At 53.0% G+C, this 26,931-nt stretch overlaps 1 protein-coding gene across 3 annotated transcripts; it reads right to left on the bottom strand.

The window, feature by feature from the left end:
* Positions 1–565: 565 nt before the first annotated feature.
* Positions 566–26,182, bottom strand: LMCD1 (LIM and cysteine rich domains 1). 3 transcript variants are annotated; one of them, XM_021296598.2, is made up of 6 exons: positions 26,073–26,182; positions 13,559–13,647; positions 12,100–12,355; positions 7,660–7,992; positions 3,127–3,342; positions 566–2,472 (listed from the first exon to the last, which is right to left on the bottom strand). In XM_021296598.2, exons 1-6 carry the CDS (start codon positions 26,097–26,099, stop codon positions 2,314–2,316), a joined length of 1,080 nt encoding a protein of 359 aa, XP_021152273.2. In that variant the 5' UTR covers positions 26,100–26,182; the 3' UTR covers positions 566–2,313. The 3 variants fall into 3 exon arrangements, with proteins under 3 accessions (XP_021152273.2, XP_064931901.1, XP_064931902.1); XM_065075829.1 differs by lacking the exon at positions 26,073–26,182 and adding an exon at positions 18,985–19,104; XM_065075830.1 differs by lacking the exon at positions 26,073–26,182 and adding an exon at positions 13,760–14,016.
* Positions 26,183–26,931: the final 749 nt, after the last annotated feature.

Here is a 26,931-nt window from a genome sequence, read left to right as displayed (position 1 = left end):
GTGGCCCTGCTGGGCTTAACCCCGGCAGCGATGCAGGGGATCCCCGGCACCCGCACCCCTGCGCAGGGGAGAGGGGACCCCGGGAGAAGAGGAGTCCCTGGACACCCCATGGCTGAATGGGGTACATGCGGGTGCTGTCCCACGGACACAGCACAGGGGCAGGGAGCTGGGAGCAGCTGCACCCTGCTCTGCACAGGATGAGGGTCCCAACCCGTCGATGTGCAGATGAGCATTTCCCACCCTGAGGATTTCTTTTTTTTGCATTTAATTTCCTTCCAGATACCCACATAACATCTATGCACCCACCTCGTGGGCAGATCACCAAGAGGTAACCAGCTGTGTGCGCAAATGGACACCAATTTCCATCAGGGAATGCGGTGGGGATGCTAGTGTCTGTGCTGAAATCACGTTTCATGGGTGATTCACACTGTCCCCATCACCGCTTACACCAGGTGTATGCACTTTCAGCTGCCTTATCATCATAGGGTTTAGAACAATGACGTGTCTTTAAAAACTTACAGAACTGCAGAGACATTTCCCGAGTAACAAAATGAAGAAGAGGCAATAAAGCTAAGCACTGGGCTTTATTTTTCATTCCCACTTCACTTATAACCAAAGTGCCTGTATCCAAGGGAGTTTTATTATTCCTCACACAACTCCAGGTCTACACATCCTCTCCTGGCTTGCAGCACCCGACCGAGGTTACAGAAGCGACACCCCCAGGCACTCAGCACATCTGTTGACCAACCCGATATGGACAGAAGCACCAGGATCACGATACCCTGTGCCACATGCCACCGCAGCCCCAGCATCGCTGCCAGCTCGGGATGCAGCAGCATCTCACACACTCTTTAAATACTGCGGCGCTTCCAGGAACATCACCCAGAACGTCACCCACGCAGCGGCACAGGGCTGGACGAGGCACACGAGGGCTTCACCACACAGGTACACATTTGTCTTTACAGCACACGGGTCTCACCCGCTGCCCACAGCAGCAGAGCAGAGTGTCCCCAACACTGGCAGGGAGGGCAGCTCCCAACCCACAGCTTCCCCCTGCCCTTATTTGCAAGTTATTCTACCATAAGCAAGCAAACATCCACAGCACAGAGCACACTTTGAAGAGAAACCCATGTCTTCTGCAGCAGAAAGAGAACATAGCAAGTGCAAGCTCCTGCACACTCGCCTCTGCAAAAAATATTCCAGTTCTCTGGCAAATAATGTAGACATCTAATGTAAGAAAAAAGATGGAGCACGCAGACATCTGCCAGCATGGATTATCTGATATTTTCAGTGACTACCAGAAGCATTGCACAGCTTTGGGAACAAGTGCTACCAGTGCTGGATCCTGGGATGGTGTCACCCCATCAGATCCCAGAGGCAATGGGGACCCAGCCCAGGGTGCTGCCAGCTCCCATGGAAGGTTCGGTTCCCCGCTTCTTGGAGGGGTCACTGATGTATTACCAGGAAAAAGGAGAGTTGCGGCATTTCAGGCACAACCCCCACCCCCAAGACAGTTTAGTCTGGAAAGCTGTTCTCCATAAAACTCCTGGTCAAACCCAGCCGAAATAAAGGCCCATACTTTAAATGCCTGACGACCTCCAGCATCGCGGTGGGAACACAATGCTGCTCTGTGCAAGCGCTGCAATCACAGGCAGCGGGAGCCAGGAGCTGGGACCTGCCAGGAACGCGCCTGCATTCCAGCCCAGGGCTGGAGCTGATGGAGCTGCACCCTTCTCTCCACACCAGGGTTCAAACACTCACCCCGTGTGCCAAACACGTTGGTTTTTACATTATTGTACACGTCAGAGGAGAAAGCTACAGCTACGCGTTGCTGCAATTTTACGTCATCTGCTTTCAGAAAGTAATCACCCAGGTTAATAACATTTTTCACACCCATTGCTTTAGTACAGTTCTCAGCAGCCTGTTAGAGTAAACTTCCAGTATGGATTTAAAAAAATAAGAACAACCCTCATTTTTGACCATGATGTAGGTTTAGTATGCCAAAAGTTACTACTGAGATGTGTTATTTCCAAAAGACTGTTGCAAGATCTTAGTCATAAGCAGCTTGGAGAGACTTTAGAAAACACAGCACAACACAGAACCTCCTTTTCAGTCCCTCCTGGGCACGTACGCCGTGTCCTCCCACCCGCAGGCGTACGCTCTCCTTTGCTTCCCCCCAGGGCAATATCCTCGTGCAAGCTGGATGGGATGCAAGGGGCACTTAGCTGCTTGCAAGTGAATAGCCAGGCTCTAATGTATTATTTTTGTTTCACTTTCCCCTTCTCATGTGCTTGTCAGCGACCCCAGTCCCGCTCAGAGCCGCTTGCTCTTGCTGCAGGTTGTGCACAGGAGGCTGGTGTTGTCCAGGGCGAAGGGTTTGCCCGTCAGCAGCGTCTCGCACTCCTGGCAGGCAAAGTGCTTCTTGTGCCAGGCCAGCCCTTCTGCCTGCTGGTAGTCCTCTGAGAAGATGATCTACGGGACAGACAGACAGACAACTGCTTACTTCCACCACCTCACCAAGCCAGAGCAGGAAAAAGTGGCCCCACGACTCGCAGCCCTGGTGACCAGCACCAGAAGGACGCAGCTCCCAGGGGACATGGGCAGGTTAGGACACCCCTCAGTTCAGGAAGGACAGGGAACTGCTGGAGAGAGTCCAGCGCAGCCACCAAGATGCTGAAGGGAGTGGAGCATCTCCCGTGTGAGGAAAGGCTGAGGGAGCTGGGGCTCTGGAGCTGGACAAGAGGAGACTGAGGGGTGACTCATTCATGGGGATCAATATGGAAAGGGGGAGTGTCAGGAGGATGGAGCCAGGCTCTTCTGGGTGACAACCAGTGACAGGACAAGGGGCAATGGGTGCAAACTGGAACACAGGAGGTTCCGCTTAAATTTAAGAAAAAACTTCTCAGTGAGGGTGGCAGAGCCTGGCCCAGGCTGCCCAGGGGTTGTGGAGTCTCCTTCTCTGCAGACATTCCAACCCGCCTGGACACCTTCCTGTGTAACCTCATCTGGGTGTTCCTGCTCCATGGGGGGATTGCACTGGATGAGCTTCCCAGGTCCCTTCCAGCCCCTGACATGCTGGGGTTGTGTGACCGAGCAGCGCAGCCCCGCGGGTCGGGTCGCCCGTACCTCGTCACAGCCGGCGCAGCGCGGGCGCAGGCTCTCGCAGTAGTGGCGGCCGCACCAGGCCGCCCCGCTCCTCCAGAAGTAGATGAGGTCGACGAGCGGCTCGGCGCAGCGGCAGCACACGAAGCAGGCCGGGTGCCACTGCCGCGAGTAGCCGGCGCGGTCGGCGTACACCACCGGGCAGTCCCCCGGCACCGCCTGCTTGCAGGTCTCGCAGCGCTGCAAGGAGAGGGAGACGAGTCAGCACAGGGCAGCAACAGCAGCGATGGTTGGGTATTTACTTCTTGGATACCCCCATTCATGGCATCTTTTCAACGCATCATTTGTACAAGTTAGCAAAACATGACAACACGATGGCTGAGCACATCCACAACTCTTTCCACTTCCAAATAGCCTGAAGGATCTGCTGTGGTTCTGCTTGAGACCCTACAGCACCAAGGAGGACCGTGGCAATATTAAACATTTAATTCCAGGACTGCCAACCCATGTGGCTTTGGTTTTTGTTCAAGCTCTAGTTCTGTATGGGAAACTTCAGAATACCCAAGCTAGACTTTACAGCTCGGAAGGCCCAGCAAATACACCAGTCTGAAACGAGTGCAGCGAGGTGGCAGAGCAAGGAAGAGCTAAACCAAAGAGAAGGGAACAGCTGCAGCTTGAGAGAGGTGCTGGGAAAAGTGCCTGAGTTGTGCAGAAGGGCTCTGCCAACACCGAGCACTGCAGGGCACCCGTGGCCAACAGCACCAGCGCCTCCAAGTCTACTGCCCCACAACCCGCGCAAACATTTGGACCAGTGCTGCGTATGGACAGCATGTCAACTCTAATATAATTAGAAGCCATAAGTACGTGTTTGGCAGCCTCCCCTGGAACACTGTTTACTTTCTTCCAGCCAGATGCTCGGGCAGGTAAGAACAGCACTACCCACCGCCAGCTGAGTGCCCAGCCTTTGGGACCCCCAGCCTCAAACCGACCTTTGCTCAAATCCAAAGACTGCTCAAGAAAGAGTTAAGACGTCTTATAGTGCAGCATGTCAAAGATGTTATTTTGCATAGAGATTAGGAACTTTGTTTTTTTTCCCCCTCACTGTTTTTTAGCATATACATCTATGCATAAGACAGATGTCACTCTAGAGATTTCAGCTCAGTGCTTTCAATTTATAACAGTCCAAAGAAACAACTAGATTTGACTAATCTGAAAATTAATTAGCATGTATGCATATTACACCCAAGACCAACTGGGTTTACTCTTTATCTGTGCCTGCAGAGTAATGCTGCAATTAGTTAAAGCAAGCTTTAAAGCTCTCCTCTCTGAAGCTGACAGCTGAAGGGCTGTTATTTAAGTTCTCATTTAAGTCTGGATAGTCCAGGCCAGGCTAATTGCTGCTGAGTCTGTGCTTTGTCACTCCCAGAAGAAACGCTCTCAAGCAGCAGCTGGAGTCTCTTCCAGCAGCACCCGCGGCTGCACGGCCGGGCTGGTGCCAGCAGGGGAGCGGGACGGACCGCAGGGGAGCGGGAGGGCAGGGCAGCTGTGCTGTGTCCCTGATGCCACCACAGCCTGGGGACCCCACACCGGGAGCACAGGACCCCCAGGGATCCTCCCTGCGCCAACCCCAGGGAAGCAGCAGGAGGAACGGCTGCACCGAGGGCACGGGGCTTCTCTGCGAGCTCTGCAAGAGTCAAACTGCAGAAAGGTTTTCCCAGCACATCCAGCCCCTTTTGCTAGCTCACAGCATCATGCTAAAAAGACCGTTCTTTATATGCAAGGAGTTTAAGAAAAGTAATTTCTCCCTTTACAAGAGAAGGTTCCAGGTCTATCGACACTCACCAAGCAGCTTTTCTTTGTTTTGTCACTATTGTTTCTAGCACACCATGCACTTTGCTACTGCCTCCTCCTTCATTCAGTCCAGATTTCCAGTAACTGCCTTGCAGCGGTTCCTTGAAGCGGTTCCACCACACTGACGGGCACCTCCTGTTCTACCAGCAAACCCCGTATGGCAAGGAAAGGCAGCACATGAGGAGACAAAACATTTCCTGGCCTGGCTTTGCTGTGGGTCTGAAAGGGGAGATGTGGGCTCCACGGCTCCCTCCATGATGCAGGTTTCAGAGGCGTCCCAAAGGGCTCCCGAGGCCCCCGGTGTTGGTGAGGGCAGGGGGCTGAGGCCGTGTGCTCCCCCACACCCTGACACCGCCCCAGGCACCAGATTTGGGTGACTGGTGGCACCAGAGCCCTGCAGCCGCCTCAGCGCTGTCACCCCATCCATCGCAGCCCGGCTTATCTCGCAAGATCCAACAGCGAGAACAAACACGAGCAGCTTCCAACTCCCAGCTCAAGTCTCTTGCCAACAAGAACTGTTAGAAGAAATCCAACTGATTTTGCTGTTTCTTTCTATGGCAGTTATTCACAGGGCTTTTCCTCAGCATCATGTAACTTCCCCCCTGCTATTTACACAATAAATAATCTACAGCTTGGTACTCCATCTCCATTGTGTAGGGAGAGGAGTGAAGACTTCATTAGCAGTTACCAGAGGTGTTGGCCAAGAAAGTGTCCCTTCTCCTAAGCTTTCCGAACTTGGTCTCGGCACCCACGGCTCTCACAGAAGGGGCTCCCTGAGCACTCACTACAGCGCCTCAAGCTTTTTCGGGACAATGGCTGATTTTCATCAACTGCTTCAGGATTTGGTTTGATTCCACCACAGTGGCTTGTAGCACCAGCCGCCTTCCCAGTTCTGGGAGGGTTAAAAGCGATGTTGTGCTTGGTGGGGAACGCTCAGCTCGGACAGACATGTCACAGCGACGGGGCCCCGCTCCGCAGCCACCTTCAAAAAGCTGTTTGAGCTCAGATGCCTTTCTCACGGTGATTTACACTGGCCCCGTATGTTTTCCTTTCCACACCACTTTCAACACAGCTGGCCCGAGTGTGCAAGAAGGGGTTGAACAACCTCAGCACAGGGACCACACAAACGCCTGAGGAATCATTCCAGCTTGTTTCTTGGTGCAGCACTGGAGCTTTCTGCATTTATTCTCTTCTACAGCAAGGGTGGCGGTTTGTTTTTGTTTTCCCCACCTAATCGCCATAAATTACAGCTCAGACTCATACCTTCATCTGAGATAGAGCGAGGTCAGGCTGCTGCTGCTGATTAAGAGGTTTGGTATTCAACAGAGGCAAGACCTAGAATTTTAGCACATTTCAGATCTTGGGACACAGTCCATTTATATCAGGTGACCTGCATTAATTCCTGCACGGGAGATCAAATTAAAACAGGCAGTATTTTGCTATAGTGGGATATCGAAGGGTCTGGCTGAAGACAAAGCCCCAGTCCGCGCTGAGCGGAGCTGCACAGCGCATCAGTCAGAGCTGATCTGCAAGTGCTTTGGAAGCCGTTCCACTTGTCAGCTAGTGCCTCCAGAAAAATGATGCTTTAAACGATGGAGAATAACATCACAGTTATGTATTTATTTGGAAGAGCAAACTTGCAGTCTAAACAAACCCTCATTGCCAAGATGACTTTTATTAATACATTTAATTGAAACCTTCCTTTTTTGGCTATTTCTTAGCTTAAATTTCCTTGTCCAATTCAGTATGTTGTTGCAACAGTGAAAAACTGTCAGCGTACCAGCGAACTCTGACGGTCAGATGCACATTAACAGAACAGGCGATGTGCAGGGGAGATGGTATCCGACACAGAGTGAGAGTGAAAACTGCTCTTACCCGTTAGAATCTCAGTGCCTTAAAAACAGACACTATTTCTTTCCAGTTTTAAATCCTCTGTTGCAAGTTACCCAAACAAGGAAGGGCCAGAACACAATTTTCACTCACCACATTTTATGATAAGCGTTTGCTCAGCAACCACAATGGCCAGGCCAGACAGCACGAGGAGAATATAAATCTAAGAGGATGTCAGGAAATCTCAGTTACTTTCCTGTGGGAGTGTATTTCTATGCCCAGAGACATGCACGGTCTGTTCAAAGCTCCCCAGAGTCACTCCAGCCCCGGAGCACCATCTTTGCATTAATTACACTGAGCCAGCCCCTACGGTCACTCACGGTCTCTCCACTCGCACCTGGAAACACTCACCAGCTCACGGCAAAACACTTTCTGCATCAATAAAGTACTTCGAGATCACAGTTATCCAGGGACACATCATGCCCAGTCTTTCAGAGCTGCCAAGAACCCACAGCCGAAATCACCAGCTCCTCCAGCTAATGGAAAATGTACTCACCGCAGCGGCTCCACACAGCTTCTGTGGTGGAGGGAGGTGAGGAAGAGATAACCCCCCCTCCTTGCCCCATTGTATGATGTTTGTGCTCAGCAGGAGCACAGGGGGTCCCACCAGGGTCTATCACCAAAGCACATCATGGCACAACCGCCCCGGCAGCACTGCAGCCCACAGGAGCAGCGCTGTGAGCAGGGAGCACACCACCCTGCCGCTGCAGCCTTTCCCGTCTCTGGCTGAGACTCACTCTGTCCCACATAGTCCCTGGAGCTCAAAGGGGAGCTGGGACACCCCGCCAGCCTGTCCCCATGAAGTGCAGCACTTACGTAGTGTCCCCCGGCCGGTGGGCGCTCCAGAGCTCCATTGGTGGCCTCGGGGGGTTTGTCGGCAGCGATGCTCTTGTCCTGCGCCTTCCCCTCCTCCTTCCCGCCGGCCTGGCCCGGCAGTGCCACCTCCCCGACGCCCAGCGCCTCAGCCTTGTACTTCTTGACGAAGTCTTCCATGAGCTGCAGCTCGCCGTCGGCGAGGCCGCGGCACTGCGCCGGGTCCTGGTCATACAGCGGGAGCTGCCGCATCAGCTGGCGCCGGCGGTAGCACGCCCCGTCCGTTCCCGCCACCGGCTGCATCTCCTTGGGGATCAGCTCCATGTACTGCATGGCCTGGGGTGGAGAGAGCACCGGGGGTTACTCAGACACACCTGCCCACGAGCACCAGCTCTATTTGCACAGGCGCTTTGCAAACAGATGCTCTGCTTGCATTGTGGAGCAGTGGCAGAAAATGCACCCCTTCCCCTCCCTTTGAGATGCTTTAACAGAAATAAAAGGCTGAACTTATTCTGATGCAAGTAGCATCCAAGCTACTCTTCATAATTTCATCCTCAGAAAGGAGCTTGGGTGCTTTGGCTTTGTGTTTTAAAGAAATCCCAGCCTAGCCAGGAAAGCAAAGCAGCAAAGACTTGCTCCACTAGTTTGCACCCAGATCCCAACGCCCCCCCCTCGCCAGCACTAGGGTGCCACTGACACAGGTGATTTGACAACAAGGCTGCTGAAAAGACCAGAAACCCATGAACACCAAAACCTGAGCCCAGGCACCTTCCTGCTGCCTCGTGCCAGGGTGGGAGAGCTCCGGGCACAGGGTCAGAGGCTGCGCCTGAGCACCCCAGACACCCTCGAGACAGCCACCAGCTCTACCCAACTATTGATTCTGCAGTAAATGGAATGTGCTTGGTCACTGATGCCCTGCAACGTGGAAAGTAAATGCCAAACAGCTCTCCAAAATAGCGTCTCCTGCTCAGCTGGCCACTACCTGCTCCTTTAAAGCAGAGCAAACGTGCTGCAAGGCCTGTCCTGCGTGGCAGCGGCACCGGGACAGGGCTCCGCACAGTTAACCGGCCCTGGCTGCGGGGAAGGGACGTCCACACCCCCGGCATTTTTCCTGTCGTGGTGTGAGGAGCCGAGGGGCAGCCAGTTGGTTCCCTGCCACCCTGCGCTACAGACCAGCTGCCTTCGATTTGTTTCTCACTTGGTCAGCAATTGAAAACTGGATTTTAAAAACACAGAGAAGCAATTAACTGTTTGCAGTACACTGTCTGGTTTAGTACAGCCTTTTCAATACAGAAGCATTTGTAAGAACAGTGAACAAGTCACTCCACCTCAGCTGCCCTCAGGTGGACAGCAGCCTTGCAGGGCATGATTGCCTGAAGACTTGCAACAGGTAAACGATTTAACAGAGGCAGGGCTGCTTCTCGTTTCCTGAGGGCATGTTAACATCATTGCACGCTATGACAGGCAGTGTTGTGTCTCTGTGCAGCGGCAGAACTGCCATCCAGGAGCTCACTGCGGGAGGGTTGCTGTTCCGCAGGAGAAGGCGCTGCTGGGGAAAGCTGCAGGAGTGACCTGCTGCACAGGTGGCTTTCATGGACATGAGGGACCCTAACAGGAACTACAGAAAAAGAGACAAGAACTCCCTGACAGCTCCTCCCAGGCCCCACAGAACAGGAATCCTGCCAGGGGTACCCAACAACTGGAAGGAAAAGCAACCAGCAGCTCAGTGCTGCACGAGCCGGGAGATCAGGCCGGCAGACGCTCTGTGGGCTGGGCTCAGCACAGCAGCACCAGCAGAGCAGCTACGTGGTAGGATCTTAATTGAATAAATTCTTAATCCTCAACAAGTGCGCCAAGACTAACAAACGCCTGTACCGGAGCTGTGGGAGCACCGTGCGGCACCTGCACCCGAAGGGTCTCGTTCCACTCCACGCCAGACTCTCCGCTGCTAACACAAAGTGTCTGGCTGAAAGTGCAGCTAAAGCAAATCTGCAGCCTGTCTCCAGAGCAGCTGCAGTGCCTAGCGAGGCTTTGCAATCGCTGTTCAGACATGCAGCGTGATTTCACTCCCTGATCAAAGGAACACTCAAAGTTAGAATTGCAGATGTCATAAAAGGCACCCAGAGAATACATCGGGGGAAAAAAAACATTTAGACAAAAACTGAAATGAAGGATAACAAAAAGCTGTTTCTTCTGCTGCTGCCATGTATTAATACGGACAAACAGTTCACTGTGCTGCCTTAGCACAGGTAATTTTGAGGAAGAGCATTTTAGTTTTTCACTGTTAAGTACTGGATTTTCTGAGATATTTTATGATCTGTTCTTTTCTCTTTCCCCAAGGACCTTTCATAGCTTCTCCAGGCACCGCTTAATGAAAACACACTCTGAACTTCCTCCTATTATTGGCACATCCACTCCAGGACAACAATATTAAAAACAAGCCGCTGCCTGCAGCAGGAACCCACTGGAGCGAGTCGGTTCTGCACCAGGGGCCCAGGTCCCTTTTGAACCATCCCGAGCACGGCTGATACCCTGCACTGCTCCTGGGAGCCCGCCGAGCTCACAGGCCAGCCAGAGCTTCCCAAGGCTGTTCAGAGCTGCTCCACACCATCTGCTCGAACCGAGCCGGCTGCCGGGGCACTGAGTGCCACAGCTGTCACACACTTGCCCCCGCGCAGGGATGGAGGATGCTGCGGGGGGCTGCTGGGCTCCCAGTGCCCCCAAACCTGCCCTCACATGGGGCAGGCTTGGGGCTCAGGCCCAGAGAAGCAGCAGCTGGGGTCTGGGCATCCATCGTGGTGAGGAGCCCGCCCTGCCTGAGGTGCCGGCAGCTCATGGAGCAGCAAAACCCGCATTTCTGATCAATCCCGGGCTCAATGGCCCAGGCGGGGTGGGATGAGTGCCACCATTGTTCTCCTGGCCCTCAGCAGCTCCCCAGGGTCTGGGGAGGCAGCGGCGGCTGGACAAACATCCTGATGTCTGGACAAACAGCCCCGCGGCTGCCAGGGCCCAGCAGGGGCTGCGAGCAGCAGCCCTGTGATTAAACAGGCCTGGGGGTCTTGGTCCCTCATTAACACCCTGTGTCCTGCTCCAGTTAGCACCCCAGGGCCCAGCTGCACGCCCAGAGTAGACTCCATGGCACCCGTCAGCCTTGCCCAGGGAGTGATGGCAACTCAGTTTTCAGAAGAAATAATCCCTCTGCCTCTTGGGTCTGCAGCTGTGATCTCTCACATTTGTTTCCCCCATTCTTCTTTAAAAAAAAAAAAATCTGGTTGCAATTTTCAGCAGCTTTAAGCTATTTGCTTAATTTGAAGAGCAAAAGCTGCCCACTAATGACAGTGCGCTAAGCACTGTGTTGGGTCCGGCAGCAGCGAGACGCCGTCCCCGCGGCAGCGCCGCCGGCTCACACCACAGCAACATCGCTCGCCAGACAGCAGCAGGCACGGGGACACGGTGGGGCTCAGAGGGTTTTTCGGGATCCAAGGTGTTAATGACTACCTCAGCAAGCAAAGAAAATCACTTCTATGTGAAAGATGACAGTTATTGTGCCATTGCCATTAAAGCCCACTTCCATAACAGAATAATTCACAAACAGCGCTAGATTTAGATGCAACATATTACTGCTTTCCACATTGATTTAGTTTCCCTGCTTTATAGACAAACTGAAGCATAATTTCTTGAAGTATTTGCTGGAAAAAAATCCTCCAGGTTAGTAGATGTGTCCCAGCCAGGTACCTCCCATGCTGGTGGAGGAACAGGCTCACATGCAGGTCTGCAAGAGACCAGACTGAAGGAGCAAGGCAGGACCTCCCTGTCCACGAGGGACGTCAGAGCACAGGGCAGCTCCTCCTGCCCAAATAACCCCAGGAGCTCATCTCCATGGCCTCTCCCAGTCCAGCCCCTTGCTGCTGAGCAGCACAGAGAATGGTGTCCGGAGTCACCCAGCTGTCCTGTGTGCCCCACGGCCACCACCACCCCGGTGACCCCAGGGGTGCGCAGGATCGGACTCCAGCCCGGATGCCCCGGGAAGACCCGGCGGAACCGCTCCCACCGCCACCACGGGGCTTTGGAGCGCGCAGACGCCTGCGTGGGCTGCTCGGGCGTTTACAGCTGGCAGGACAGCGGAGACGGGATCGCTCCTCCGCAGTGTTTTTATTGGACATGGGCTTTACCAAAGTAACAAGCTTTCTAGTTGTAAAATCCATTAAGACTTCTCCTAGATATGTAAGCAAACCTATAAAAAACAAAAAGCAATCCATTGCCCTCTCCCACCTACTCTGGTTATTTACACAATTTTCCAAAATACAAAGTTATGTACATTTTTTGCTCTGCAAGGCAAACAGTATGTTTTATTATTTCTCCACGATAACTTTATTCCAAGCTGAGTTACGTTCCCCATTAAGCGACACAACCACCACCCAAACGCGCCATGGCTTATCTTACCAGCTTCTGGGTGAGCCCCGGGGGAGCCCACTCGTACGTGATGGTGTCGAAGGTGGGGTCCTTCCGAGAGACGATGGGGTTGGTGATGATCATGCGGTTCCTCTTGTAGATGCGAACGCCGTCACCCCCCTTGACGCGGGCAGTGAGCGTGGCGTACTTGGAGTCCGACAGCAGGCGCCCGATTTTGCGGTCGTCCTCCACGTCCGAGCTCAGGCTGTGATCCTCCTGGCTGCATTTGCACGACTTGCAGATCTTCCTGGGGGTGACAGGAGAGATTGTCCTTATGGGGTGAGCTGGGCCATGGGAAGGACAGGAGCACGGGATGGCTCAGCCACTGGGCATCAGCATCTTCCAAAGGTTAAACACAGGCTGAGCTTATGGCATAAGAAAAAAGGCTTTGATGGCCTGAGCCACACGTGAGAATTCAGTGTGAGCGATCCCAGAGCGGGGGCAGCGGGATGGAGAGGCTGCAAACCCCAGTGCTGTCCCAGCACCCATAGGTCCCTGCAGCCACCCCATGGGACCCTCCGCTTGCCCTGAGCCCCAAACCCCCTCAAGCAGCACTAATTCTCCCACCCGCCCCAGTCCCCCACAGCCGAGCACTAAGCTCACCTCTCACAAAGCTTTTCCTGCCATTTAGAAAGCGACCGCTACAAGAGGAATTGTTCCCTGAGTATCTGTTATTTAAATTATAATAGCTATACACCACACAGATAAATCTCTAAGGCCACTTTCTGCTGGCCAGCTTTTCCTTCAAATGCTAACAGAAAAAAGGACAAACTACCTCTGATGAAGCCTCAAGTATGTATATACACACACACACATGTAACCTCAAGTATTTATATATGATTCTATTTCAGCAGGAACCTGGAATACGCAGGATTCAAACCAGCCTTTGAATCAAAAGAAAGCCAGCAATGATTCAAGCCAACGAGTGTTTTAAGCGGAGATTTCCATGAGGGGAGGTGCTGGAGGCTGCAGGACGCGCTCACAGCCCAGGCCCCCGCGGCTCAGCCTGCACCCCCCTGCACCCCCCCTGCACCAGCAACCGCGGCAAACTCCGTGCTCACAGGAAAGAGTCCCATGCTCTGAGACGGCCTCGGAGGGCACTAATTCTCTTTTAATTAATGACATCTGGATAGCTCCATCTCAAAGCCCCCTTTGTTTCTCCCAGTTGCAAGCAGAGCCGGGCAGCAGCTCACAGCCAAACATACAGCACTGGCTGCTCCCACCAGCTACCGATATTGGTGGCTATTTACCTAAATTAGTGTTTTTAAGGGGAAAAACTGAAAATAAAATATCAAACACCAAGATGTTTCTGGCCAGACACCATGTCCTCTCTGCACACCCCAAAGCTGCTCAAGTGCTCTGTGGTTCTTTGTGCAAAGCCACCGAGTCTGAATACGGACAGGAGCAAGGGGACAGTGTCGGGCAGGGCCTGTCAAGGGCAGGTCGTTACCTCCAAGAATGTGGCTCGAAGCCCGTGCACGTCCCTCTGCAGCGCAAACACGGCACAGCTCTTCCCGACGGCGGCTGGCTCACCGACATCTGGAAAAGAGCAGGACACCACTGTTGGAAAGGCTTTATCCTCACAGACTATTCAGGAGCAGAGCACTAATCCCATGTTTTGTCCTTCGGATGTTGATTCCCGCAGCCGTGCCTTATGTCCTGTGAAGCCTCAAACCTCCGGAACACCATCTGACCACCGTCCAGCCCCGCCGCGAGCTCACGCAGGGATGCTCGGGATGCAGGTTTGCACCCTCAACCCAGGGAAGGTGGTGTGTCTGGAGCAGCGTGGGGAGACTGCACACGCACTGCGAACATGCCCACGGACGGGCAGACAATCCCATGCACAGCAGCCTCAGGTCTCATTAAAAGGCTATTCCAGTTCGGCTTATATATTGCATTTGAATCTGTGCAAGTCAAACTCCAAGCACTGAGACATGGACATGCATTGCCACGACCTGAAGCTAAACTTGTTTTACTGCAGCTTGGACCTCCCCTTGGTCGGTCTTCAGGGGCTGGAAGATATTTTGGGAACACAGCACATTTCCGCCCCTGTGCTGCTGGCTGTGGGGAACGTGCTCAGCTCCCCCGCTCCAGGGTTGTGGGTGGTTAAAAAATAAGCCCCGTTTTGAGGAGGGTCCCAGGGCCCTGCAGGGCTGGCCAGGCAGCGGCTGAGCTGGGGACCAGCCCTAAGCTCAGCCCAGCAGCTCCACAGCCCAGCTCAGATGTGCGGCGGGGAGTGATGCTGGCAGCTGCTCCTGCATCCCACCCGTCCCAGCTCCAGGCTCCTCAGAGCTCCCGCACGCACCCAGGGCAGCCCCAGCTCTCCTCCCACATCCAAGCTCACATTCCACAGCTTTCAAGATGAAAAGATTGTTTGACAGCACTCAGGCAGCAAAGACATTTAATTGACTTGGAAAATCTAATATTGCTAATAAGGACAGAAGCTTTTATGAACAGATGGTTCTAGAAACAGCAGGATGCTGGTTTGCCAGTTTTGAGGTAGACAACAAGCCTTTACATGCCTTTTTTTCTACACAGAACTATTAAGTCTCCATACAAGGCTGCTCATGCTTGAGAAACCCAGCCCAAAGGGTACGAAGTGGCCCATTTCAGAGACTGCTGCTTCATTCGTGTCGCAGCTTTCACCTGTAGTTTTCCTCTCATTTTCCTCCTGCAGTCTCTCCAGATGTTTTGAAGCCACTGAAGAGACCTCTCACCATGGGAGTTCATAAAAATACACCTTAAAAGTGGCCCTAACACACACACACTCCCCCCGACTCTAATATCCTGAAAAACAGGATATTTCTGATTCTTCAGCTATGTGCCAGCTCCCCAGAGCTGATAAAGACATGGAAGATCCAGCACAGACCACTGACAACCCTGCCAGTTCCGGAGCCATGTGTGAGATGTCTGACTGATGGAGGTTATTAATCTACTCTGATCTTAATGACTCAGACAGAAGCCAAGTATAGGCAAGGGACTACGAATGGTTGTTTATTTAAAATAGAAGCACCTGGATTAAGTGAACTTATTTGGAAAAGTTTCATTACATACAAGGGGGGAAGCAAAAGCATTGTCAGTAGCAAGAACCAGTACGTGAACCCCCCCAAAACAACCTGACACTTCAGCAGCCCAATCAGCATTGCTGCAGCTCACAGGCGCCTGGGGTGACCACCGGCCCCGAGCTCCGCACTGACACAAACCCAGGGCTCCGCTTTGTCAGGTCAGTGTTAACAAGCCCCTTTCTTGGGAATTTATTCCACTTGGTAACTCATCCAGCTTGTCCAAACACGACTTCTGCTTCACAGCCCCGGTCCAAGTTTAACTGAGGTTAACTGCTCTTTACTCGGACACCCACCCGAGCCCATTGGCATCAACAGGTGATCCTTGCCTTTGGTTTAATCAACAACAGCTGATAATCCATTCCATCAGGACAAAACGGAACAAGTCCAAGCCCCGATCTCTGGCCACATAGGGCTCCAGACACACAGCAGTGCTGGTCGCCAGCCCTCCCACTCGTGCGCTGCTCCAGCCAGGGCCACAACACACACCTGCGTGACCAGCTCCATGTCTCCTGTGAGCTCTTGTTTGTGGGTGTGGGCAGTGTGACCCCTCACTCCTCACCACATGAGCTGGCTGCAGGTCCGAAACCACAGGAGAACGTCTGGCTAAAGGGATGGGAGAACTGAGAGGCTCTACAAGGCAACACAGGGCTCCTGAGATGGCTCAGGGGCACCTCAGGTGATCACACCAAGTGTTGGGGACATCCCTGTGGACCTGAGCCCCCGGCACACAGGGACATGGCACTTCTCTTCAACTGCTGCATCACTGCCCTGTGAGCCCAGACCCCCCCGGGACAGCCCGGGCACATCTGGGGGACACGTCATCCCGCTCCCTCAAAGCGGAGGAGTTTGGGCCACTCTCGTTTCCATCTCTGTGCATCGGCCAAACACAACAGGAGCCACTGCCCATTTTCTGGGCTGCCTGGTCAGCAGGACTTCCTGCCCAGATACGGAGCTTCCCCTCACGGCTCCAGCTCCTCAAATACGCATAAAAGGAAACGTCTTTAAAAAAAGACACTGCAAAAACCCCAAACCCAGTATGATAATGTGGAACAAATGCTCACTGACTATCTTAGACTCCACCTATATCCAGGCCCATTTGGTAACATCAGTATTAAATGAGGAGATACTAAAGCTCAAGAGCTTGAAGACACTTGTTATGCCTTTAAAAACAGCTTATGTCAACAAACTGCTTGGAAGAAAAGCAAATTCTCACCATGACTAGATATACAATGCATTTTAAGAGTTCTGTTTTGGCTTTTTGTGCCTTATAGCATTCTTGCTACTAAAGGAGAAAAAACAAGTCAGTGCAGAGGAAATTCTTAGGTAGTGAAATGATAGGAAATTGAGGCCATTCTACCCACAAAACCATTTCTGAACAATCTCAGGAATACGCCAGTAATACCATGGTTCACTGTTCTACTGGCCAAAGGCAGGGCCATCCCAGACCCTGGTGGGTTCACTCAAGGGTTGGGAAATAGCCTGTAATGAGAAGAGACAAGTAAAACACCCAAACATGGCTCCACGCTGGTTCAGAGCGGGACGCTCTGGGAAGGAGTGCCGAGCTTCTCCGGCAGTGCTGGGAGGGACCCCGGGCACGAGCTCCGAGCGGCTCAGGGTCCAGTTCCATCCACAGCCCAGCTGGGGCTCCGGAAGGTTTTCCCGGTGTATCATCACCCCTGGACCAGCCCAGCACACCTTGGACAACCACCCTTTGCCAAACACGCTACTGAAGCTGGTTTGGCAATTGGGTTTGTTGAGATGGGACTGTCCTCAATGGCCCATGAAGAAAGGAGTTTTCACACCTACATGACTCGAAAAATCTTTCCAAGAAGAGGAAACTTCTTTCTGCTCTCCTCACAACCAGTTAATTGCCAGAGATCTGGTACGTCCACAAAGAAGAGACTTCAGACTGAACTCAGGTGTTTCCCCTGAAGGCTCCTGTAGAAACAACCAGGCTCATGCTACAGGCAGAGGCCAAACTTCCAGACCACAAAGCGAGTGAACTCAGACACACCAGTGCAGCCCCGCAGAAACGCCCTCTCCAGCCAGAGCTGCAGCTACACAAGTCCTCTCCTCTTACCTATAACTGGATGTATATGGACACAGCCCCACCAGCTGCCACGGTTTGTGGGCTCCACATCCCAGTGTGAAGTTGGAGCAATAACCAGCTCTCTGCAAAGAGCATGGGCAGCAGGACGGCTGCTGAGACCCTGCAGGCAGGGATGGGCGGCTCAGGTATCGTGCAGGAGAAAAAGAGCCTTGGGATGTTCTTCACATCTGTGCACAGAAGTACAGGGTGGCCCCAGCGCCCTGCTCCCAGGACACTCCATGGCAAACCCCACTGTAATGTTAATATAAAATGTTCACCCAGCTTACAAGGCAGCTGGCTAGGGAGAGCCAGCACCCCAACATCCTCCGCCAGCAGCTGCTTCTGCAGAGAGCTTGCTTTATCTTGGGTCCCTGCAGAATCAAGGTCCTCTGAACATCAGGAACACACATGAACCCACAGCAGTGTTCTGCTTTCCTTAACGGACCTTAGTGAGTTGGATACACAAGGGGAATCCAGCCCAGCAACAGCAGACTGGTGTCTAACGCAGCTACAGAGGTGCCTGCAGCACAGTCCCCGAGCCAGGGACACCCACTTTTGCTGACACTGCACAAGGGAAGCACAGCCAGGAGTCTGGCACTTGCTTTTTGGCAATACTTAGGTGGTTTTGTTGCTGTGGGTTTTTGTTTGTTTGTTTGTTTGTCCTCCTTTTGCTATTAGACTGGTCCCTGCACCATCTCTCCTCAGCTGTGCACAAGGCACAGGGGCAAGACAGACTTGATAAATTAGTTGTGACCTCCCGCAGAGTGTGCTACGTGTCATGAGACCACAGCACAGACTTGGTTAAGTGACAAACAAGGTGGAACAGGAAAGCAGAGCCAGCTCCAGCTGCTAGATCAGTCACTGTACAAAAGGATAACCAAAGCAAGGAGATCCTTATCTGGTCAGGGATGCTCAGACCATCCTCCCTTGGAAGACTGAGTTCCTTCCTCCTGCATATCCACAGGGACCTTGGTCTAATCACAAGAAGAGTCTGTGACAGTCATGCAGATGGGAAACAAAGACCCTGAAAGGCCAAGGTGTCTCCTAGCAGGACGGTTTCACCATCAGCAGCACAGACACTATGCACCACATGGAAACACAGGGCGGCTTTGGCCAGAAGAGCAGGACACCTGCAGGGCCACAGGTCCAGCTGCAGCTTCATCTGGAGCTGCATCCTCAGAGGAACTTGGGCCTGAAATAAGGTTCAGAGTTTTGGCAAGTTGGGCCAAAGCGGTCATTAATCACAGGCTGCTGAGGACCCACAGAGCTTCCAGGAACACACACCGGAGCAGGAGCTCCCAGGGATGGGATGAGGACTCCGCTCGCTCCGACTTGCTGTGCGCGATGCTGGAGAGGACAAGCGCCACCAGAGCAGGTTCCCGAGGGGCTGAAACCCGTGGGACTGGTCCTGTGGCACTGCCGTGAGGCACCCATCGCCCTCCACCTCCCCGAGGGCACTGCGCACCGTCCCAGCTCCAGACGGGACCGGCGGCACGGGGCCCTCCAGCTGCTGCAGAGGCTTCTGGATCCCCAAAGCACCGATTGCACAACACCTTATTTGGAGACCAAAACCGGCAACAGAGACACGTAACTACCTCAAGTATGTTTTCTCCTCCTTTTTAGGAAGGGGAGAGGAAAAGCTGGTTTCCAAAAAGTTACTGCGAGTTGATAGGAGCGCTTGAGAGCCGAGGTCCCCATTCCAGACGCTCCCCCAGCGCCCACCTGCAATGCAAACCTGGGGTGCAGCCTCTGAGGAGCCTCGCACAGCATCGGCATCCGATTCCCCACCCCAATAAATCACAGCAGAGCGCTCCAGCAAGGCCAAGGGACCACGTGAACGTTCTGGGTGGGGTTCCTCCAGCTGCAACGAATTTTGGAGATTAACAACTCTGAGAAAGTCCCTTGAACAAAGAGAAAGGGAAAAAGTCACTCGATGTTCACATGGGTGGGACCGGTTTGCTCAGTACAATTGTTGAAGAGTTTCAGGATATGGAAGGATAGCAATTAATGTGCTGTCATTATACAACTATAACAGAGCTAGGCTTGCATAATAATAGGGAGCTAACTCAAATTTCCTTAAGGATTTCCAATGAGGGTGTAAGTGTTTACGTGTGACAGAGGTACCTGCAAGCTCTGGAAAAGTTCACCACCACCAGTTAAAGCAAAGAAATATTTGCATGGGCTGCAGCAGAAAAACCAGCCAAGCCCAACAGCAAAACATTGGCACATCCAAGGAGCCGGGTTCGAGGGAAAAGCAGGAATGAAGTCAGACTCTACATATAAAAAGCCTTTTTGGTTGCATTTTCCTTCCTATGGTGGGCCCAGCAGAGCAGATCTGCAGCAGCAGCGGGGACACAGGCACAGAGACCAAGCTGGGGACACGCACACCGTGACACTGCCCTGAGTTCAAGGCAACAAGGACACTGCCATGCCAGTAAAGACCCTCTGCTGCTCCCCCAAACCTGCCAGTGACTACAGCTACCCCAGTTCTGTGCACTACTGGGAGTCTTCACTAACGTATCAGTGTTTCAAAAAGCTTCATACAGAAAAGGTAGCCCAGGGAATATCCACTCTGAACTAACAAGAAACATGTCAAATAGTCTCACTCATTTTTATTTCCTAATTCAGGCTGGAAAGCAGATGCACTTGAATAAATAAGTTTCTCAGTTATCTGGTCAAGTTAAAGACCATTTTTCCCTTCAGTGATTCCTACGCTGGCCAAAGGTTCACATCAGCCCCACAGACCCCAGCGCGCAGGTGATGGTGTGAACCCCTTTGATTTTCACCTGGCCAGTGTCCTGAGTGCATCCCAGCGCAGGGGCAGCGACTGCACCGCTGCTCGGGCATCCCGTACCACCGCGCATCTCTGAAAAACCCAGTTTTGCTTAGATATTTAAACAAGTAATTACTTTGCATCCTAAAATACTGAGTTCAGGCCCTTGTTCCACACAGAAGAACCTAAATCAACCATTTTCTGGCTGGTGAAAGTCTCCTTTCAGGGGCTTGGCCTCAGCACCTTGATTCATGCTTTGGATGGGCAACCTGTCTTGTTTTCCTAGATGCTTTCCCACCCTGGAAAACCTCTGAATTAATTCCTTACAGGGGCTCAGGGCTGGATTATGGAAGGAAGGGGCTCGGGGCTGGATTGTGGAAGGAAGGGGCTCCTCACCAGGGCCCGCAGGTGGAATGAACTGTGCGAGGGCAAACGCCCCTGAAGTGCAGTAATCAATAGATACACTGGCTACTGTAAGTTCCACTGAGAACAGCAAGGGATTGTTTTGATTTATTTTCTTCTCGTTTCCACAGACAGAAAACATCTATTGTAATCGTGACCTGATCACAATTTGTGTCCCTACCAGATTCTGAGCAAGCGGTTATCCAAATTACCACGCTCACAGGAAAAAACCAACAAACCACAAAAGACTGCCTTTCATCTCAAATTCTCTCTATAGGATTTATTTAAGTCACCAGTGAATGAGTTGGTATTGTCTGGAATACTGGAAGCACTTATTGATATTAAACTTTGCAAAGTATGAAGCTTGTTGCCTTTTATTTCAGCAAGAGAGACCAGGCAAAGGCACCAATGTCTGAGGAAACTATTTCAATGGGGTGCCAGATCTCAACCTACAGAACGAGAAAACAGCACCAGAGCCTCTGCAAATATCTCACTCTTCCGAGAGCACATAGTTGGCAGAATTCCTTTCTCCACTAACAATGTGTGAATTAACGATAAGAGAAGGGCAAACTGCAAAAAATGAGATGAACAGATTTTTCCACAAGCAAGCCAGTGCTTCAGACACCAGGTCTAATTAAAAAAGCAAACCAAGCTGTGAGTGGGTGTATGGAATGGGAAGAACCCACCCAAATTTAGTTAAACAGCAGCTGTGCTGCATTCGGCACTCTCAGGTGAGTGTCCCAGTGCCATCACCAGTACCTGTGTCCTTCCCACCCCTGACCTGACCCAGGAACGAGGGACCCTCGGTGCATCCACACTGGGCACTTCAGGAGCTGCTCCCGTCCCGTTGCTGTACAACAGCCCCAATGAGTCCCCTCGACATCTCCTCAGCTCTACCGTTTGCATTTGACCACCAGGAGATCAAGACAGCTGGAGGATGGGCAGCCCTGGGACAGACCTGCCCTCTCACACAGCTGAGGAGCTTTCGAGCAACACCTTTCCAGGTCTCCAGAAAGAGCAAACAAATGAGGCCGAGTTAATTTCCCACCAGGTGATGCCCAGAGAAGCTGAAGGGCTGTGCCGCCTCAAACACTGGCAGGGCACGGGCAACCAGCCACAACGCTTGTGCGCAAACTTCCTCTCCCCCAGGCTTCTGATAAGAAAACAGTAGGTTTTTCTCCCTGTGATAGTGTTTCATTAGGAAGGAATGTGGAGCAGTTTGCCAAAGACCATGCAAAAGCTAATCCTGACAGAATTAGGCTGTGTGCTTAGTAGGTAAGGCAGTAAACTCACAGCATTTAAAGCTTCCAACAGACATATACAACTGTGCTAGAAATTAATAACAATACTCGCACAGCAATTTGTATGTAAGTGGCACCCCGCTTCTCTCCACCAAGGCTCTCACGCTGCAGGCACATCAACAGTCACTGCCCTAGGAGTCTGTATTTTTGCGTGTCTGGAAGTGATGAAGTCGAAGGGTTTAGAGCAGGCGAGACAGTGAAACTATGAGGAGTCCGGCTGGTAAACAGCATCGCAACGCGCTCGCTCTTCCAAAAAGTGAAAATAGCTGCCCTGAAATCTTCCCCTTTCCCTGAGCCCCCTCTTTAAATGGAGCAATAGCTTCAAGCTAGCACATCTGAATACCTCTCTTCCTGAATGGCTGAAATGCAATATTTCCTTTTTAAAGAGAGAAAAAACTCAGCCTAAACAAATACTCCAGACACCGCCTCCCTGCAGGACAAGAGGGATTTTGTAACTTGTAAATTGTATTTATGGGACTTGATTTAGCTCCAAGTCCAAGTCCCAAAATAAACTCTTTAACCCATGTGCTGCTTTATGATTTCATATCTATAAATACTCGCTCAGAGCTGAGCAGGTTTCTGCGTTAAGATCCACATCTGTTTCCCGGGACAGCTGCAGCAGCGGCTCCTCCCCGGGGCTCCGACACCAGGACGCGGCTCCCGAGCTGCGGTTTGGTCCCACGGGTACAAACCAGCGTTCAGGGGGCCCATGGGGTGACACAGCCATGTCCCCAGGCCACCAGCCATCTGGAACCCATCACTGGCACAGGGACAGCCCATTGAGAGCAGGCTTTGTAGAGAAAGTACCAACTGCTCACAACCGAACCCTGAGCTTCTGCGAGTGGAGACCATGACCTGGAATGGTGAACACTGGAAGGAATAAATCACTTCCAGTGGGTTAATTGTTAAAAATAACGATGTCCAGCTCTCCAAGGTGAAACTGCTTGCACAGTTACTGACAGCGCTTACACATTTAAATGACCTTTGCAGGCTCTGGCTGCATCTATATCGCTGTGTGCCCAAAGCACTTGGAAGTGAGTTTGGGCAGAACGGGTGTCCCAGGTGTGTGCTGCAGGAGCCCATTTCTGGGCACAACCCCCATTATTTGGGAGGTCTGTCCCCACAACACCGGCCACCTGCGGGGGGTTCAGCCCCACTCCCCGCACACCCTGCTCGAGGGACACGGTTTATGAAGAAATGAATGAACAAGCTGAGTCTCCAACGTTCCCTCGAGTGTCTTTTAAAAGCTCTAAATTTTCAGACTTTCCAGAGGGTGAGTTCCCAGTCCTTATCAGCGCTCCCATCCATGTCTGCAGCGGGATGCGGGGATCTCGGCGTGTCGGGATGCTCTGCTGATGGAGAGGGGCGGCTCCTGCCCCCCCGTCACCCAGACCCACAGACACTGGGCCGACGCATCCCACTAACGCACTTCTTCCTACAGTCTGCTGCAGATGTTTGCAAAAACCCATGCTAAATAACTGAAGAAAAAGTTAAAAAACCAAAACTTGTATTAACTGAGCAAACTTTATCTTGGCTTTGGATGGTGCTTTTAGCTTACTGGGTTATTTTCTTCTCCTGACAAAAATGGGCTGAGTTTAGTGGGAACAGCACACAAACCGCACTGCCGGCACGGTCCAGCTGAGCCAGCTCCAGCATGGCCCGAAATGCCAGCCATCGCGCTTTATCTTCCTTTCGAGTTTTAACTCTCCATTTAGCATTTAATCTAAACAACCCATTTGCCAAGCAGAACGCCGTCCCACTCACGCTGTTTTAATTTCCTCAGAAAGAATCCCATAATACACTAGGCAAGACATCAACAATAATTAAACCCAACAGTGATTGAAAATCAAATTTTCAGGGCTCTACAACAAGCCCTAATGAGTTCCAGACTTGCCTTCCCCGGCTTGCTCAGACTGGCTGTGCGACACTGCCAAGCCAAATTAAAACTTGACGGTATTCCACCCCGTGCCCAGAAAAAGTGCCCTTCTCCTGATTCAGGAAATTAAACAGCCATCCACCGCAAAGACGCCTGTTTGTCTTTGGGCATGTATTATTCAGACAGGGATCCAAGGCCTGTGTTGGTTTTTTATTATGTTATTTCATAGCCCTTTTGAAGTGCAAACTAGCTGGGACTTTGCCTGTTTTATACTCCCCTGCCTGGCTCCAGCTGAGGTGACAGGAGCCAGGCAGCTCGTCAGAAGACATGGACATGGGACATGGCGTCCCCAGCCTATGCAGGATGTCCCAGGTGGCACTTCCTGCCCATGAGGAGCCACCACAAACTGCACCCTTCCCTGCAGACATGCTGTGCTGGTCCCTTCACACTTTTAAGGGACATTAAAGATAACACCTTGTCCTTCACCACTCCAAGCATCCAGCCCCATGTTTTGGACGGTTCTGATGGTTTCTTGCAGGTGCCCTGTAAGACCCTGTCCTTCCGGACAAGGCAGGAATGGAGCTGCAGCGTGACAAAATCCCCCAAACAGCACACAACCCACAGTGGCCCATGGAAAAGGATCAGTTTTCACTCTCATGGGATCCATCTCCACTCAGTGCTTGGTCAGAGCTTCCCGAGGGCCCCCAGGGCACTGTCCCCAGCAGGACCCTATGGACACATCCCAGGTACGGACACGTCCCGGGGTCAGCAGCAACAGGGACCCGCTGGCAAAGGACACGTCGCTCTGAGTCCCTGGGGATGGCACACCAGAGAACACCTTCCCAGCAGGTCCTTGCCGAGCCCTGGCAGCTCCCGACACCCATGGGGACAGGGTCACCCTGCGCTGCCACATGGGGACGAGTACCCCTCGCACCCCCAGAAACAAGGTGTTTCGGGCAGGACCCAGCGAGCAGCTGTGCTGCAGACAGGAGCCCCGCAGCCAGCAAGCGCTGCTGCCCACCGCCACCGCTCCGCAGGGCGACCCGCGGGAGCAGCCTGTTTGCCACAGAACCCAGCAAACCAGCTTCCTCGGGATCCGGCAGCAGCACAGTCCAGACCTAATGGGACAGAGGGAGCTACACCTCCACACAGAAAGGCTCCTTCCCACCCCAGCAGCGATGGAGGGACGTCCAAGGACAGCAGTGGAAGAAACTTCTCCCAGAAGCTGATGGCCAAGAGTGCCATCCCTCACCTGGAAGGCCCAGGGGTGCCCCTGTACCCCAGCAGACCCACAGAGGCCGTTCCCAGCTCACAGCACCGGGCACTGCCCAGTTGGGGCCATCTGGCACCAGGCCATGGGATTACAACAACGTGGAAATCGAGAAGTGCTGACATTAAGTGTTTAACTCATCTCCTAATTATGCAGTGACAAAGGTACAGCAAGCAAGGTCATCAGAGCAGCTGCTCCCCAACAACCCATTCCACATGGCTTTTAGTCAGCAATTAAAACCCCTTCCATTCAGCTGCATGCCGTGCCAAGAGGGTGTTTCGGTTACTCCGGTTCTTTTGGTCATCAAAAACTGCCGTGGCAGAGCTGCGGGATTTCCTGAGGAAAGCCAGCGTTTGGCAGCCCAGCACGCAGCAAACACTTGCAGAGGGGCTGAAAGGAGATGAGCAACTCCCCCAAGGACACAAGCTCAAAGGAGAGCGGTCAGTGTTATGCAAGTTAATTTAGACAACAAACAGTTGCTTTTCCAGCAAAAGCTTTGCTGAAGTAGATTTCTCATACAGAAATAAGAACAAAGCCAGACGTGTGGTTGGACAGTGTGGCTGGGCAGACCCAGCGCATGCCAGCTCCACACAGCCACAGTTCCACTAGTGAGATACAGGCAATATTTAAGTACTTCAGGGAATATTTTTGTCAACTCTTAACCCTGAGTATCCAATAACTCACACAATGTTCATGCTCTGGGACGTCCCTTTCTTTGCACTACTTGCTGCTCCAGTTCCTTACTCAAAACAAGTATAGCAACAGTTTCAGAGCAGTTGGTGTCTAGAGTTTTGAATCATGCCACTTAAGCACAAGAAAAGAAATAAATGGGAGCAAAGTGCAGCCGTAACACGGGGTGTTGGATGCGTGTTTATCACCCGGACCCGAGGGCGCTCAGCACCTCCCGAGCCAGCGCAGCCCAGGGGTAAGCACAGCGGGCAGGAGGTGACGGATACGGGAGAAAAGATCAAGATTAACATTCCTGCCGGTGACCGCGGCTCCAGGTGCGCGCCCGCCCCGTCCCGCCCCGCACGCAGCCCAGCGCGGCTTCCCCAACACGCGGCCGCTCCCCGGGACCGCGCAGCCCCGACCGGGCAAGGGGCACCCAGAGAGGAGGGAAGGGGAACAGACACCCCACGGGGCGCCCACGTCTGTCTGTCTGTCCCCAGCCCGGTGCCCCGGACCCACCTTCTGCACAGCCGGTCCCAGCTCCATCCCGCGCCGCGCCCGCTCGCCCAGGGCGCGCTGCCTGACCGCCGCTTTTCATTGGCGACCGCGGCTGCCCCGAGCCGCCCTCAGCCAATCCGCAGCCGGTAGCAAACTTTCCTGCCCAATGGCGTGCGGTGGGGCGGGGCGCGCCGGGCAACGCGCGCACGTGTGCGCGGCTCCGCTCCTCTCCGCTCCGAGCAGCCCCCGCGGGCGCGGAAACAACGCGGGCAAAGGGAAACGGCGCTTTAGGCGCTGCCGCCCCGGAGCGGCGGTGCCGGGAAGGGTCCAGAGGGGAAGGAATGGGCCTGGGGCGGGATGCGGGCCTGGCCGGGCTGGGGGGAGCAGGCAGCCCTCAAGCCAGGTCGCCTTTCTTGGCTGGGCTGGCGATTGTCCCGCTGTCCCGCTGTCCCACTGTCCTGCTGTCCCACTGTCCTGCCGTCCCACTGTCCCGCCGTCACAGGCTCTGCCACCCAGCGCAGGGTAACAGATTCTGGGAATCGGACAGGAATGTGCTGGGGCAGTTTGTCACAGAAAGCAGAGGTGGAATGTTTTTAGCAGAATAAACAGCTTATTTCTCTTGTTTTTTCAAAGTATGTTAAACACTGAATAACGATCTATTGCCTTTGGGCTGGTTTTTACACGAAATGCCAAGGTGTTCTTTACAGCTCCCAACTCCCTCTCCTGCCCTGCTCCTGCACAAAGGCCCTTTGTGGGGCGGGGGGCTCCAGCACTCCCAGCTCTCTCCCCCCGCTCCCCTGTTTCGCCGTCCCCCACCGCTCCCCCTCCTTATGATGCCCGAGTCCAGGAAAATCCCATGTTGCGATAACAGACGCCCGCA

Source organism: Columba livia, chromosome 10, assembly GCF_036013475.1.
Source record: "Columba livia isolate bColLiv1 breed racing homer chromosome 10, bColLiv1.pat.W.v2, whole genome shotgun sequence".
NCBI classification, from domain to species: Eukaryota; Metazoa; Chordata; class Aves; order Columbiformes; family Columbidae; genus Columba; species Columba livia.
Note: the sequence above shows the minus strand (reverse complement) of the source record. Positions and strands in the feature narration are given on the sequence as shown.

What these genes read in the sequence shown, in the direction of transcription:
- LMCD1 (XM_065075829.1), bottom strand. Translation starts at nt 19,038, where the DNA reads ATGCCGATGCTGTGCGAGGCTCCTCAGAGGCTGCACCCCAGGTTTGCA. An exon ending in CACCGGCCGGGGGACACTAC is followed by an intron (nt 3,343 to 7,659) that starts GTAAGTGCTGCA and finishes CTCTCCTTGCAG; the next exon opens with CGCTGCGAGACCTGCAAGCA. An exon ending in GCTGCGCCGGCTGTGACGAG is followed by an intron (nt 2,473 to 3,126) that starts GTACGGGCGACC and finishes TCTGTCCCGTAG; the next exon opens with ATCATCTTCTCAGAGGACTA.